General features: G+C 33.4%; 2 protein-coding genes across 3 annotated transcripts; both read right to left on the bottom strand.

Annotated features, from left to right (window-relative positions):
* On the bottom strand, window positions 1-4,726 carry LOC133676753 (solute carrier family 40 member 2-like). The gene is made up of 8 exons (XM_062098487.1): window positions 4,412-4,726; window positions 3,749-3,899; window positions 1,961-2,157; window positions 1,372-1,854; window positions 1,040-1,211; window positions 815-952; window positions 564-674; window positions 1-429 (listed from the first exon to the last, which is right to left on the bottom strand). The coding sequence occupies exons 1-8, from the start codon at window positions 4,534-4,536 to the stop codon at window positions 247-249; spliced, it is 1,560 nt and encodes a 519-aa protein (XP_061954471.1). The 5' UTR covers window positions 4,537-4,726; the 3' UTR covers window positions 1-246.
* Window positions 4,727-13,474: 8,748 nt separating this feature from the next.
* LOC133676452 (uncharacterized) lies at window positions 13,475-16,544 on the bottom strand. Of its 2 annotated transcripts, none has more exons than XM_062098093.1 (4): window positions 15,912-16,542; window positions 15,693-15,762; window positions 15,500-15,590; window positions 13,475-13,746 (listed from the first exon to the last, which is right to left on the bottom strand). In XM_062098093.1, the coding sequence occupies exons 1-3, from the start codon at window positions 16,221-16,223 to the stop codon at window positions 15,535-15,537; spliced, it is 438 nt and encodes a 145-aa protein (XP_061954077.1). In that variant the 5' UTR covers window positions 16,224-16,542; the 3' UTR covers window positions 13,475-13,746; window positions 15,500-15,534. The 2 variants fall into 2 exon arrangements, with proteins under 2 accessions (XP_061954077.1, XP_061954078.1); XM_062098094.1 differs by lacking the exon at window positions 13,475-13,746 and adding an exon at window positions 14,726-15,210 and having other exon boundaries at window positions 15,912-16,544.
* Between the last annotated feature and the right edge of the window lie 76 nt (window positions 16,545-16,620).

Below are 16,620 nucleotides of genomic sequence, written 5' to 3'. Positions count from 1 at the left end.
TATATAAATTAAATTTTTATTTATTAATTAATCATTATTCGAGCCACAATATTCTCTGTTGTCCTCCTATTATTTGTTCATTTTCCACTGCTCAAAATTTAATAAATTGCCCTGCTGTTCCTGGCAACGAAAGGAGGATAATATCCCCACCCAGAAGACCAACGTATTTGATAAGTTATTATCGGGCCTAATCTCTGAGGAATCTCAGTAACTTGGCGTCAGAGCGGCAGGCTGTAGGGATGAATCCTACCTAGGAATATTTGGTTCCAGTAAATTTTGATGCGAAGGTGACATGATCTCCCATTTCACCAACATGAACAGCTTCTCAAAGTGAAAAAGGTGCTTTCTAACTCGATATAGATGTATGCTGTAAAGCAATGCAGCAACTGTTACTGCTGAGAAGGACAATATGATCAACTCCCAGAAATCCTGAACAACAATGCAGGTTAAGTTAATATACATCAATGTATGAAATCAGGAAGGAAGATAAGAATTCTGATTCAAATATCCAGTGAAACAGGAAAGTTTAATGCTTGAAAGATGTATGATCCAAGGATGATTACCCGAGGGTTGGAGATGATTATGCCCATAACATAACCCAACAAGTCCATAAAAGACTGAACAGAATTCTGAACACCTCCCACAACCAGACGATCAGGCTCGGGAACTTGATCCTGTGCCGGCGAAAATGAAAAGAGTTGATTAGTATGCCTTCTTTAAGGCACGATAAACTTGATCGGCAGGCATAAAAAGAGGTGATCTAGGAAAACACTAACAGAATTCATTGTTCTTTTAGCATGATAGGTTTTCTCACCTGCATTTGTTGGATTACAGATAAGTCAAACATCCATAAGCCAAGCCTAGAGATAGCTACTCCAGCCATCAGCATGTATGCAGATAAAAGATGATTTTGGACCCATATTGAAGCAATGCACACTAGAAGGCAGGTCCACTGCTTGCAATGCACAGAATAAGGAGGAGGGACAGTGATTAGTAGACAGAATTACTTTCAGATGATCATAATTACTAAGAAATGTACCTGAGACCAGATTGACCAGAGTCCTGTTCTGAGAATTGAAATACGAGATTGCAAGATTGGGTACACAACCGTCGCGGCTATTCCAATCATAGCGCTTATTCCACGGGCTATTCCGATCACATATGCAGGTATACCTTCCCATTCCAAGGCAGCTGTCATCAAGGTGCCAAAGCTGGAAAAATGTGATCATTAAGGAACTAAACCCAAATCATATGAGATAATGGAGCAAACAGAAAAAAACTGTCTCAGGTCAGTATCTCATGGCGGTAGTCACAGTGTCTGATGCTGTTCAGTTATTAGTCATAAACACAAAATCATAAGCGGGGCATTACCTAAGCACTGTGAAATATAATAAGGCCAGAGCTACACCAGGGAGCAGAACATCTTGCTGTAAATACACAAGCCAAGCACCGACAAAGGGAACCTTTGAAAAGCTCTGAGTTAATCTCCTTCTCCATCCCAAATCCACCGAAACCGAATTTTCGCCTCCTGGAGAAATCAAGCCCTCTCTTTCTGGAGAAATAGACGTGATCTCTTCCATATCACTTCGTGAAAGTCGTGAAATCCTCCTTTGGCCACTTTCAGCTAAAGCTGGAATGCCATCATGTACAGATGTGAAAAGCCAATATTCTAGCCACACTGCTATAGTGTTCCAGATTGCTAAAGTCATAGCAGAGGCTTTAACTGATACAAAGCTCATGATGAAGCCACTAATAACAGGAGCAAGAAGCTTGCAGGTTAAATCAATTCGTCTAATAATCGAATTAATCCTTGTTAGAACACCAGGTGGATGGCCTTCTGATATCACCACCACCCTGCATTTTGAAAATAACTATCATCACATTAGAAAATGCAAAACTACTGCTCCACTGGAAATAATATTACTCTCTCTTCAAAGTACAAACGTGATCCTCTAATTACCATTCTCTTTCTATTAAGATGGTGCCGGCAAGAGTGGAAAGCACCCCAACAGCTCCAGAGAGGTTGGTTAATATCACAAGTAAGATGAATGCTGTGAAATCTGTCGACTTCAAGTCTGGATAGAACAGTAATGCAATTACTGTGCATCCAGCTATTATAAAGGAGAGATTCTGGGTCACCAACCAAATTCGGAGAACCTGCCAATAAATGTCCATTGAGCAAATGCACATGCTTGAAAGCCAGCCACATAAAAACATCCATCAAAGCTTATTCATCGTATTTTTGTTTCTCGAGATGAACACAACATAAATTCTTGAGGCATTTCAGAAGATGGTGAAAGGCATCTGTGATTATATTGGTCAGAGGAGACTAGAGCTAATGCGAGAGAAATTAGATTTGATATGAAGACCTGTTTGTTTCAATGGCTTTTTTAAAAAAAAAAATTTATTTTCATAATTTTTTAATATACTGATATTAAAAATAAATTTAAAAAAATATAAAAATATTATTTTAAAAATTTTCTAAATAAAAAAACACCACAATTTTAAACATTTTACAACTTTTCACCGAATTCTAGTAATGTTCTGTGCATTTCGAACAGAGTTGCAAAGCCCAACCGGAGGTCTTATTGGGCCAAAAGCTCAACTGAACAAGTGGGAAAAACAAGGAAAAGAAAGAGAAGGAGGAGGGCAAAAAGTTCAGGAAGAAAGAGAAAGGGCACTGGTTGGGATTTGGCCCAACTAGCTGGAAAAAAAAAACAAAAGCTTAATTGACCCAACAAGCCTATCTCTCTCGAGTGTTGTGTGGAAAAAAAGAGAAGAAAAACTAGTTAAAACCAAGGAGAAAGGAGTGAAAAAAGGAAAGAAAAGCAAAACACGACACAGGAGCTCCACCGAACCTTCGATAGATGCACACTCGAGACCAATAGATTCCCTTTGAGGAGATGAAGCTAAGGACACCAAGGAAAGCCATCATCAGAGATTGCACAATGCCGCCTCAAGACAACGGCTTCATCCATGCACTAACGCATGTATTACATACATTTTTCCTTCTTCTTCTTTTTTTTTCTATTTCAGTTCTTGATTCTTTTAACAACTCTTTAATTTAGACCAACGAAGCTCAAAGAAGGCCACACTCGGGGAGAGATAAGTGAAGGAAAAAAGAGAAAAAAATATTGGCACTCCAAACAATATTTAAGCATACTTATATTGTTGTAACCATTTACTAGTATTCTTTGTTTTACGAAGCACCCACTTGATTTTTTATTTTATAAGTTATTGATATTTTTTATTTTATAAGTTACAGAACCACACACAATAATCACAATGTATATTCGTCTACCCTCTCATTTTTTTTTTATTATATGTTGTTTTTTCTTACATGTTTGCTGACTTTAGCATTAAAGGGTTCTCGGATCTAGAATAGTTGTTTTGTAGGAGATCGTGAGTCATTGGCCAAGCCTAACTTCAAAATATATATATATATATATATATATATATATCTCCAAGCACCAACAATGAAAAAGCCTAAGTTTCATTTGAAGTTTTTACTACTTAGTCACAAACTATCATGAACTTCGAAGAAAATTTGCAGTTGTAGTACCAAATGTCTAGAAACGTGATCATTTTGCAAAGGATCTTTTGAAATTTCTTCAATATGATATTGCAAACAAAAAAGAAAGGGAATTTATACGCTTTCTAAAATTTCATCTTTTCTTTTTTTCTTGTAGAATTTGACTTTTGTGATTTCAATAAAGCATAGCTTCAAAGTAGCAATTCTTGAGCAAACCTTAATGTATGTCAACTTCTCCACCCATTGTCCAATGATGGGACCGAAAAATGCAGTAGAAGCAGATTCAATTGCACCATAAATAGCAGGAAGGATTAAGGAGTCTGGCCAAAGAGTGATCATGTATAAACCCACAGAGAATTCCCACATTCTGCAGATACAAACAAACAATTCAAAAAATGAAACCCCGTTATATCCTGAAAATTGGAAGGATGCAGAGATGCAAGATGAGGAGAAAGTTATATCTCAATCCTGCTAAAGGGACTGCAATTTCTTTTCTCACAGTTCTTTCCTAGGCACAAGTTTGACTCAGTTAATTGTCTAATCTATCTTCCAGTCTATGGGCAAAATGGCCTCTAAACAAGTCACTAGAACAGATTATTGAATCTTCATGAAAAGAAAGAAGAAGAAGAAGAAGAAGGAGAAGGAAAGTAGATACATAATAGAAACATGATTTGGTCATCGTCTTTTGACTTCATGGAGGAAATATTGCTTGAAGAAATACCACAACTTTCACTGATGAGCAACAACTCTTCAACCTCAAAACCAATCTCAGAATATACAAAAGATAAAAATAGAAAAATCTGCCAAATTTACACACAAAAAAAAACAGCAACTAGAGAAAGAGATCTGCAATATAAACTGAGGGGGTAGAGAGAGAACCTGGCATCCCATCTTGCTAAGAAGTGGCCAATGTACAATTTTCTGATAAGAGATGTGGGCAAAGAAGAATCTTTGGAAGAAGATGGTTCTTGCTGTTGTTGATCAAGAAGTGACTCTCCCACCATCTTTTCTCTTTACGTTTACTTCAGCTTCTTCAAATCAAACCGCCTCCTAAGTTCTGAATCCCTTTAACCCTGACAGTGCTAATTAACCTAGTTGACCATCAAGGAGTGGATTAAGGTAATAAACTAATGATGGCTTGCATGATTCATGATATGATGACTAGTTCTAGACATTAAAAACTATTAGCCCAAATCTTACTCAATCTTAGTTAGAATTCAAAAGTATTGGTTTGGATGTCACAAATATGATAATATCAACGAGGGTGATGTGGTGAAAAATGGTTAGAGATGCAGTTCCAGGCTACTAGACACTTGCACTAGGATATGGCTGACTTGCTGTTGAAAAATAATAATTTAGGTGACTGTCTTGTGTAGGACCAATAATTTGTAGAACCAACCAAATGGGCCATCCTGTAAAGGATCAAATTATTATGTTGACCCTACAATGGATCAATATTATGTTTTTATAAATATAAAAAAATATTAAAAATATAGAAAATATTTTAAACTCTTTGAGTTTGTTGGTCATATCAGACCTAAGTCAATTGGATCTAGCGGTAATGTCAGACCTAAAAAACTTGGATCTGATAACCTTGACAGACCCGCGCTTGGATTTGAAAGCGTTGACAGACCTGCACCTAGTTCTGGCAACCATGTCGGACCGACCCCTTTTTCTGGCAACCATAACAGACCTATGCGCCTTGGTCTGCCACCATACATAGTTGTCAACTCGTGCCTGGGTCTAATACCAAACATGGTTGTCAGACCCAAAGATCTTACGTCTTGCGTGGTACCCAGACTCAAGTAGCTTAGGTCTGGTGTGCTTGCCATACCTAAGGTGTTTGGGTCTGACAATCTTTACCATACCCAAGCAAACAACAAACAAACAGATGATAATTGTCCACTTTAGTTGTCAGAAGATAGAAAAGAAAGAAAAAACACAAACAATCGATCACTAAAGGCAATCCAACTATGATATATCTACACACGTTGCATCATGTGAAAGAAAACACGTCCGCACATCTATCTAGACGACGAATGGCCAGATTTGACAACCAAGAGGCGTCTCACACGCCTCCTAATGGTGAGGGCACTGCCTGCTCGCTGAGACGTGTAGAATACGCGCCAGCAGCTTTTTAAATAAAAAATAGAAAATACAATATGACAATACTAAAACATCCCTCATTATCCTCTTAATTACACACCATACCCAAAGAAATTTCACAATCATAATTCATAGTAATTTATATTTAGAGTTATAGTGAAAACCCACACTATTTAACTTTCATGATAATATGACAATCATAGCGTAGAAACATGCCCTTTTGAGGCAGACTTTTTTATTTTTTTATTATATGACTATCAAGGAAGTTAATCTTAGATCTGAAGGGAGGTAATCTTAGATCTGATTAAAATTGTAGTTTCGTGTAGCAGGTGCTAATACAACAAATAAGTAGGCAGTCGATATCAGTATAAAAAAGAAAGGGTCTTTTGTCACTCTTTCTTTTTGGGAAAATATAAGGGGTTATTAGTATTTTATTAAAATTTATCATATGGAGGCTTTAAATAATAATAATAAAAAAAAAAGAGTTGATTGGTCTTTGACTTTGGAAAACTAACTCTTTTAAATATTAAGCTGGATGTCTTGCACTTTGGTCACAAATCTACAGAAAGATCCTTTTCTAAATAGTTATAAAACTAGATAGTGGGCAAGCGATTCATCGCTGTATCACTGTTCCGGCTAAGCTTTTTTTGAATGGAAAAAAATATATTATAATTTGAGATAACTTTGGTTAAATTAACTAAAATACAACTCATATAAAACTAAAAGAACCTGTATAAAAAAAAATTTACAAATTATAAAGTTTAAGGCCTAACAACCTAATGTCAAAATTAAAAACTAAAAAAAATCAAAAAAATATAACACTGAAGAAAAAAACCTGAGCCAACGTTGGGTAACCTGACGAACTCACAATCTGCTCTCGGAATAACCAAAAAGAAAGAACAGTGAAAAAATGGCAAAGCTCAAAAGAAAATAATTTAATGCAAAATGATAAAATTAAAACAAAAAAAAGGTCATAAAAAATCAAGGAAAAAAATCTGAGTCAACCCGGGTTAACTCGAGTAACCCGCCACCCACGACATAAGATCGGAATAAAAAAAATATACTTCTAAAAGAAGAACCTAACAAAAAAAAACCCGAGTTAAATAAAAAACAATGCGAAAGAAAATGCAAGTTGACCCAGGTTATCTTAACCAACCCGCTCTTGAAATAACAACACAGAAAGAGAAGCAAAAAAATGACAAGTTCAAGAACAAATAATTTAATGCAAAATGATGAAAATAAAAAAAATAAAGTCATAAAAAAAATGAGAAAAAAACCGAGTCAACACGGGTTAATTTGACTAACCCACCACTTACAACATGAGATTAAGATAAAAAAAATAGACTTTCAAAAGAAGAACTTAGAAAAAAAGATTGAAGTTAAATAAGAAAAATATTGAGTTAGAAAATATAAGCTAACTTGAGTTAACTTGACTAACACGCACTCGGGATAACCCAACATAAAAAAAAAAAAAAGTGAAAAAATTGCATTGCATAAAGGCCAATAATTTAACGCCAAAGTATGAAATTGTAAAAACAATCAATTTCATAAAAAAAATTAAGGAAAACAAATATGAGGCAATCATGGAAGCTAACCTATTAACTCGTGATATAAGACCGGGATAAATCAACAAAAAAAAAATGTAACAAACAATGAAGTTAAGGGCTTAATAATCAAATATCAAATAATGAATTTGAAAAAAAATCAATGAAGACTGCCTTGTTGAAAGGCAATTACATAAAAATAACAAAGTAAAATATCCAACTATAAAATATGATATAAAAACAGACTAATACAGACTAAATATGATATAAAAAAAATACACAACAAATACATAGAGCCCTTTTAGTTGTTTTGTAACTAAATTTGTACCCATGTTACGCAACATAGACTTTTTTTTATTACAAATAATTTTTAGGTAGTGCAAATACATTTTAAAAAAGAAAAAAATATATAACTCGAGTTATAGGCCGAACTAGATCAAATAAATTAGTTTTATTTTAATAAGATAATAATAGCAAATGGACCAGATTAAAAAACAAAGTGATAACAATGACCTGAGAAATAAATATTTTTGTAAATGAGAACAAACAATGTAACTCAATTTTCAACCCATTAAATACAAGAAGATAAAATTGGGTAAAAAGAAAAGAATAAAAAAATAAGTTTAGTCAATCCGAATTAGCATGACAAGCATGTAACTTGGGGAATAAGAAGCGAGTCAACCCTGGTTAACCTGGCAAACTCACACCTTATGTCATGAGATCAAGATAAACCAGTAGAAAAGAAAACATAAAAAAAGCTAAAAAGAAAATAAGTAAAAAAAAAAAAAACAATGTCAACTCGTGTTAATTTTTCAAACTCATAATTTGGGGTATTAGATGGAAGCATCTTATCTTGAAAAACCACAAAACTCAATCCTCAACCAATTAAATGGTAAAGGATTACTTTGGAAAAAGAATATCAATTACATAAAATGATCCCAAAAAAAAAAACAATTGAAAGAATGAGGATTAAAACTAAAATACAAAATCAATTTTATTTTTTAGTGAAGGATGAAATTGAAAAGCAAAATAAATTGAACAAAAAGACTAAAAAATAATCAAAAGAATGAGGATCAAGTTTGAAATATAAAAATAAAAACAACTTTCTATTGAATGGTGGAATTATAAGAAAAAAAATCAACAAAAAACCTGAAAAATAATCAAAAAATAAAAACCAAACTAGAAAAAAGAACAGGTGGCAAATTAGGATTGAAAAATGAGATTGAATAAACAATCTACAAAATGGCCAAGAATAAAAATTACAAATCAAAAGAATAAGAATTAAAGTTGAAATATTAACAATAAAGATGGTCAAATGTAATTTCAGAGGATGAGAGAGAAAAGAAGAGAAAAAAAAATCCACCAACAATAACTAGAACATCTCGTCGACCTGTAACTCATTTCACCCAACCTGTTATCCGAGCTCTTCCAATTCGCTATCCCAGCTCTAATGTCAAATCCTAGATTAGATCTTATTACTAGTTTTCTTAGCTTTTAATAGGATTACTTGTATATAATAACTTAAATTTGGATTGAATCAAAACAGGTTGATTATCATATTGTGTATGTCTAGTGGCTTTACATTGTTTTTTTTTTATTTTATTAACGTGGGTGTATGGATCAGCTTATGAGTATCTTGACTAATCCAACGAGCCCTGAAGTTAACGACCATGTAAATCTCCGATGACTTTGAGATTTGTGAAACTCGAATTGGTAACCTTTAGAAAGCAAATCTAAAACCTAACTAATTGAGCTACATCCTTAAAATTGATTCATATTATTTTCTTATTAACTCCATGTTCTGCTTTGTTTAGTAGCCATTAGCTTCTAGGTTCCCATGATGACGTGCAAAAAAAAAAATTAAAGTTAATTTTATTTAATTATATTATAATTAAAATAAATATTTATAGGAGATTAATTGATTCACATTTTAGAAGACAAAATGCATTTCTTAAGTAAATTGCTTATTTATAAAAAAAAGCCTTTTTATTAAAAACAATTTTTTAATAAAACTATAAGACTATTTAAATATAAATTCTTAAGAATCTCAATAATTTAAGTCGAGTGAAAATTTTTATTTCTGCAAAACTCTCATTTCCTTATTAACTTATTTTTTTATGAACCTTTTTTTATTGCTAGCATATGTTTTTCAAGCAAAAACTTACCATAATGTAAAAGGAAAGTTTCATAATTTTTAAGTGGCTATATGAAAAACAAAATCAAAGAATAATTAAATTATGAAAACATATAAAAATTAACAATCAAATGACGGTTTAGCTCACATTGAATATTAATATGAAAGTTTTCAAAAGCATTTACATATTAAGCTCATATATTATTTTTTTAAAGTGATTGCAAGTATAAACATAAAATGTATAATTTTATTTAAAAAGTATGAAATAATCATATGATTTGTTGAAAAATGTATAATTTTATTTAAAAAGTATGAAATAATCATATGATTTGTTGAATAGCATTGTAATTATTTTTTAAAATAAAAATTTATTTAAATTAAAAATAAATTATGAGTTGGATCATTTGTTAAATAGAATTAAAATTATTAATTTAAAAAACTATTTGCTTTAAATTACAAAAATATAGGCTAAAAGACCAAACTCATACTCATGACTTCAAAATAAAAAATAGCAAGCGTGAATTGACCTAGACTAGGCATGTTTGGGCCTAGCCCAAACCCACATGTTTGCACCCTTAACATTGAGTGGGCAATGATGTAAAAACAATTCACAATAAATGACATATCATCTAAAAAATATTAAATATATATATATATATATATATATATATATATATATATATATATATATATATATATATAATAAACGACGCATTATCTATTGTAACAATGCTTTGGCAAACTTTGATTGCTAAAAAATCTAGCCGGAGGTTTATGGCTACTACTTTTAGCCCATTTTGACCATAAAATGTGATTCCAAAGCCCCTGCTACCCCTCTTCTGTCAAGTGAGCTTCAAAAGGTGAAAGTCTTCAAAAAGTGCCCTATCGCGTAAAGACCTCTAAAACATATTAAAAATCTAAATTACCTCATTTTAAATCTCAAAATATCTTAAAATTATTTCAAAAATAAAAAATTGAATTGAATCTAGAAAATCTTCACGACCCTGATATACTTTGACTATCATGTTTAACGGGCAAAACAACTACCATTGAATTATAATCTCTAAGACATGAGCATTAATACTAAAATTGACTTTTTCTATGGCCGGTCAAATTTTTTTCGTGCCTCGTTATTTTCTAGTGATTTTCTCTCTCTTCTCTCAAAACCCAAGAATTGACCGGTGGTGAAAATAAAGTTTGAAGATCAAAATAAAAAACAAAAAAGTTAAGAGGCTGAGATGTTAATAAACATAAATATTAGGGATCAAAAGCTAATTTTGTCAAGTCACAGTGGCACCACAGTACATGAATAGTGAAATAGCATTTTGGTTTACTATGTTTTACTAAATCATTGTCCCCGTGACGTTGTGGATCAGATCAAATGTTTTTTGATTAAAAAAATCAAGTATTGTTAATGTATTTTTTAGTAGAGAAAAAATTTAAACTATATGAAAATTGACCTGTTGTGATATGGTCGACTTGAATAGTAAAATAGCATTTTGGTTTACTATGTTTTACTAAATCATTGTCCCCGTGACGTTGTGGATCAGATCAAATGTTTTTTGATAAAAAAAATCAAGTATTGTTAATGTATTTTCTAGTAGAGAAAAAATTTAAACTATATGAAAATTGACCTGTTGTGATATGGTCGACTTGATAAGTTCAAAGACAACCTGAATGACCAATAAAAATGTAGTTTTACTAAAAGAATAAAGATGAAATATTTGAAAAAAAAAACAACAACAATATATTAGATTGACTTAGATCAACTAGAGCTAAAATGTTAAATCTGTTACCCAAATCATGAGACTCTAATAACCCTGTAGAAAGAAAAAAAGTATTAAACTTATTTCTCAATCAACATAATGTTGAAGAATTAAATTAAAAACAAAATTCAATATGAGTTGGGTTAACCCAAGTTAATCTGTCAAAGCTGGTTCTCAATCAATACAATGTTGAAGGGTGAAATTAAAAAAAATCAATTAAAAAGGACACGAAAAACACCCGAGCCAATCGATCAAACTCCTAACCCGGATCATAAGACTAAGATAACCTCATAAAACGTAAACCAAAATAAATTATGAAGTTTAATTCCCAATCAACTTAATATTGAAGGATTAGATTGAAAACAAATCAACTAAAAAACGACGAAAAACAAAAACTCGATTCAACCTACGTAACCCACGACCTAAGTCATAAGACTATGATAATCCTATAGAAAACTAAAAAAAAATATGATGTTCAATTTTCAATTAACCCGATTTCAAATAATTAAATTGAAAAAAAAATAAAAAATAGAAAAAAAACTGACTCAAGTCAACTTGGATTAACCTATCAAGCCTGAGTTAGGAGACCAGGATAACTCCAAAGAAATCAAATAAAATAAAATTATAAAGTATAATTCTCAATCAACTTAATGTTGAAGGATGAGATTGAAAAAAATATATGCAAAAACTTGAGTCAACTTAGTTAACCCACAAAACTCGCGACCCGAGTTATGAAACCATAATAACCCCGTAGAAAGAAAATCAAATAATAATTATGAAGTTCAATTTCCAATAAACCCAATGTTGAAGGATGAAGTTGAAAAAATAAATTAAAAAAAGAACAGCAAAAATAACTTAAGTCAATATAACTAACTTGCAAAACTCGCAACCCGGTTATAAGAACGAGATAACTCCATAGAAAAAAATCAAAATAAATTATAAATTCTAATACCCAGTAAACTTAATGTTGAAAGATGAAATTAAAAAAAATAAGTTTGAAATAAAAAAAATCTTCAAAAGTTTTGAGAACTAAAATAAAAAAAATCTTGGTATTTCACTGCTCATTGCAACAATAAAATTCCAAAGCTTTTTAGTATATGTTAATAATAAACTATAAAATTATAATATATTTTTTCTCAAGCCTATATGGCTGATGATAATCTCACGTATCCCAATTTTCCATCATTGTGAAAATTAATCTGGCTGATGATAATCTCACGTATCCCAATTTTCCATCATTGTGAAAATTAATCTTAGGATTATTATAATTTGCCCCCGTTTTTTCTTAAATCTAGTTGCAAATTAGAAAGGTTCACTGTGGATATGAGATTCATGAGTCTAACATTGACCCATGATGTTTATGGTATTTGTTACTATTTTTATAAAACTCGGCCAAATTTATGGGCCACCTCATAGACTCAAGATCTACTAGGCGACATTGTTTCAAGTACATGGCAAAAGCTTGAACAAAGTTGTTTTAAGGGATTTTTTCAAAAAAAAATACTCAAAGCTTGGATTGATCCCCTAACTAGTAAATCAACTCGACATATCCATGACCCGGGATTTGAATCATGCCGATACAAGTCTAGTCTTGTAACAATAGTTGTTACCTAAAAAGAAAGGCTATCGCCGCTGCAAAAGGAGAAGCATAGGCAAGGTTTTGAATGAAAGGTGATCATAAGAGTATCGTGCTTCGTATGAAAGGGTGATCATTAGAGTATCGTGCTTCTCCATATTCAGAGTCCTTTTAATTCGTTCTGGGTGCCAATCAGACTGTCTAAATTTTCTATTCTGAAAGGTTGTAGGGTTGACAGGTGCTACAAAGTGTGGATTTGAACTTTGGAATGAGCAGAAAATTGGAGGCAACAAATTCAACTCAAGAATAGAACATGACTGTTACTTTTCTGGTCCATTTAGAACTTCCAATATTATTCAGCATGAAAGTGATCATCCCATAGTAGAAGAATACAAGTTACCAACACCCGAGGCTTGTAGTTCAGTGGCCTTGGCAGGCTTTGCCCTGCCTGAGTGCCCTGGTTCGAGCTCTCGTGTGTACCCAGCACTTGAGAGTTTAACTGCTGTGGTCAATTCGTGTGACTTATTCCGTCCCCGTCCCGGGTTCGACCCTCTAAGTGTACGTCTGTCACCCCCGCGGTGCCTTACCTGCTCCTGGGCTTGCAGGATGTCCAGCGGGCCGTGGGGAATAGTCGTGGTGCGCGTAAGCTGGCCCGGACACCCCACGTTAAAAAAAAAAAAAAAATACAAGTTACCAGTATCCAAAACAACTTGAGATCAAATTCAGCTGACACCTAGAATGAGATGAGAAAAAGAAAGGGTTCCCCTTGCTGAGCTGCTGCTGTTAGTTCAAGACCCAATGCGCTTCCTAATGAAATTATAAGAAAAGCAAAATCATATTTCACTGGTTTTAAGAAATTGTGAAACCAAAAGGTCAGCATTTTTGCGTTTAAATGAACTCAACTGACAAAGGCCTCTTGCCTGTGAAATAGCGAAATTACAATTACCAAGTTTTTTATGGTAACAAACAGTTTAAATGCAAAAATACATCCAGGGGGGACAGAACACCACACGAGGGGAAGGGGGTAAAAGAGGATAGAGCTGTTACAAGCACATGAAAGCTGGTGAAGATCAGGAACAACATCATCCCTACAAATACAATAAAGGAAGAGATTAAAGCCAATAAAGAAGTGCTTCCAATTATACGAGATGGTTCAGATAAATGGGCATGAAAACTGGCACAAAGGTGATACAATTATGTCAGAAGGGCTGGCTTAGCCGCACAAAAATCAGATAGATCATAATTCCAACAAAGATTGATGCTTTAAAATTGACAAAGGCAACATCCAGATATAATCATGTAATTGCTTTATTACATCAACCCATTTTCTCCCCCGAGAAAAGTTTCTAGACAACAGTCCTCGCGGTGTCGGTATCTTGTGACATTACACAAACGCATTCGTTCAATTTTTCTGTCCTTTTGTGTGGCATTTTTTTTTTAAAAAAAAAAAAAAGAATATTTCATTCATGAGAACAAGCATCAACATACAAAAGTTCCTCGAATTTTTGAGGATGACCTGAAAACCAAATTCATAGTGCACAAGAAAAACATTGTGTCCTTTTGCTAGCTAATCCACAATGCTATTGGAGATCTATGGATGTACAAAATCCTACAACCTATAGAGTCTGTATGACATCTAAATCCAGTCACAATGGAAGCAATTTCCCTGTGTATTTTCTAATGTAGAAGGGAAGAGGGATAGCCTTGCCAAATAGAATGCTCATGACAATGGTTTTAAGGTAAAAAAATTTTATGAAAAACCATAGAGCATGGAAATAGAAGAGCAATGATCAGGTCAAAAGACAAATGCTACGAAATTCATTTTTTAATTTTTAAACCAGGACAGTTATAAGAAACAACATCCTTACAAAACCTAATTTACTACTCTACAGCTACAGAGCTCTGAGATAAAAATACCCGATAGAGATCAGAAATATGCTAAATTATGCAGGAGAGGGGTTGAGTGAACAAAACAGCAGGATGAAAATAGTGGAAAATACAATAAAGAAAAGCGAGTTTATGCAACAGAAATAACTAGCAGAAAGGGAACTGGAGATACTAATGGAATTCACATTACCGCTATTAAAAGTATTGTATAAGAATGTGGAAAACATATAAATACAAATAATACTTTTTTTTAGATGGACAAGGAAATAAATTAGTCTGGATCACACAATGTAGTATAATTGAAAATTGACCGCACAAACACTTTGAAACAAAACAGGAATCCAGAGCCAAGGAAGAAAGGGGGGAGAGCTGTTGTTTATTTCCCTGAAAGGCTGGACACTCAGCCTAACATTCTATGTTCAAAGATGCTCCCCAACTCAAACGCTAAACAAGTTCTAGGGGAATATTTGTAGTGACACTCTCCTATCAGGCATCTGTCAGATTTCATACCCCATCCATTAGCATCTAAGGCTGGATAGGCTGGACATCCAGCCTGGGAATATTTGAGCACAAAAGAGAGAGATGAACTATTATATATACTTCAGCTTGTCTAGTATTCAGATGACCCAAAGAAGGAGAGGTGAATTCTTCTTAGTCCTGAGAATCTGATAAAGAAATACACCAAATTTGTCTCAAAAGTCAAAACAGTTGACAGACTTGTTATTCTGTAATCACAATCAAATTCATTATCATTAACTTATCAAGCAAATGACTTCAAAATACAATCAGAATCCCTTGCTGCACCAAATAAAGCCACTTGCATGACTAGTGATGAATTTCCATAAAACCAGACTCAAGAAAACATGTGAAGTACTCAAGAAACTCTTGGCAAAAATATAACAAATACAACTTAAACAGACAAAATGGTCAAGAACAAGCAGGACACAAGCTCACCTTTCAATTGTTTTGAAACCCAATTCTTGGTCTAATTAAGAATCACCCTTCAATTCATCCGAATCCGAATCCGAATCACTTGCATTATACCCTAACAAAGAACGATAAACCAAGGAAGCAATATCAGTAATGACCCTGATAGCCATACTTATATTTGATGAAAAATAAATGACAACACAGATCATAACCAAACCTGGTTGCTTATTAGAAACCTTCCAAACCCAAGACCTAGTCCTTGATGCTCTTGTCATCCAAATTCTTCCCTACAATCCCAACAAACAAACACAAAATAACCACTCTCAAATTCCTCATCAATAACCCAACACAAAACCCCAACAACTCCAATTCATCAAATCATAAACAAAAGCAACACCAAACCATAAAAAGATTTTTTAAAAAAAAAAGAGCATACCTTTTGTTCATCTTTAGGGACTCCATAACCACTATAATACATTTGACTAACCAAGACTTGCATATTGATATCTCCTGCTTTGGCTTCCTTGAGTGTGTCTTTAAACCACCTCTTAATACAATCAGACACAACATCTGACAAAGGCACACGTGTGTTGTTGCTGTTACCAGTACCGTTGTTGCTGCTGCTCTTGTCTAAACCAGAACTGTTTTCCATCTTCTCGAACTGTTTAATTATCGATGTGGTTCTTGCTTGTTTTTTTGAGTGATGATGAACCAGCTGCTTGGATATATTAGAAAGCGCTTTTCCCATAAAAGAATTGAAGAGCCCAAGATTAAATCTTTATAGATATCTACACACACACACCAAAGCAAAACATGAAAGATGGAAACTTTGTGCCTTTCTGGGCCTAAAACACTAATCTTTTCTATTTGGGTTTTGCTTTTAGGCCATTTTTGTGTGCTGTTAAAAGAGGGTTGAGAATGAAGGAGGGAGCATAAACAAAGGAGAGTGAGACGGCAAAAGCCGGCTACATACAGAGAGGAGGGAGACAAGAAAGCGAAAACAGTGGCGTTTAGGTTCCAAAGCTTTGTGTTATTTAAAGAATTTGTGGGCTAGAAGGATGTCCTCTAGTGGTTTGTGTCTGATTTTAGTTTTGTTAAAAACTCGAGACACGTTAATTCAAGGGCCACTTGTACTTTGTTTGTTT

The sequence above is a fragment of the Populus nigra genome, chromosome 17 (assembly GCF_951802175.1).
Source record: "Populus nigra chromosome 17, ddPopNigr1.1, whole genome shotgun sequence".
Taxonomy (NCBI): domain Eukaryota; kingdom Viridiplantae; phylum Streptophyta; class Magnoliopsida; order Malpighiales; family Salicaceae; genus Populus; species Populus nigra.
The sequence above is the reverse complement of the archived record's forward strand: the minus strand, read 5'-3'. Positions and strand labels throughout refer to the sequence as shown.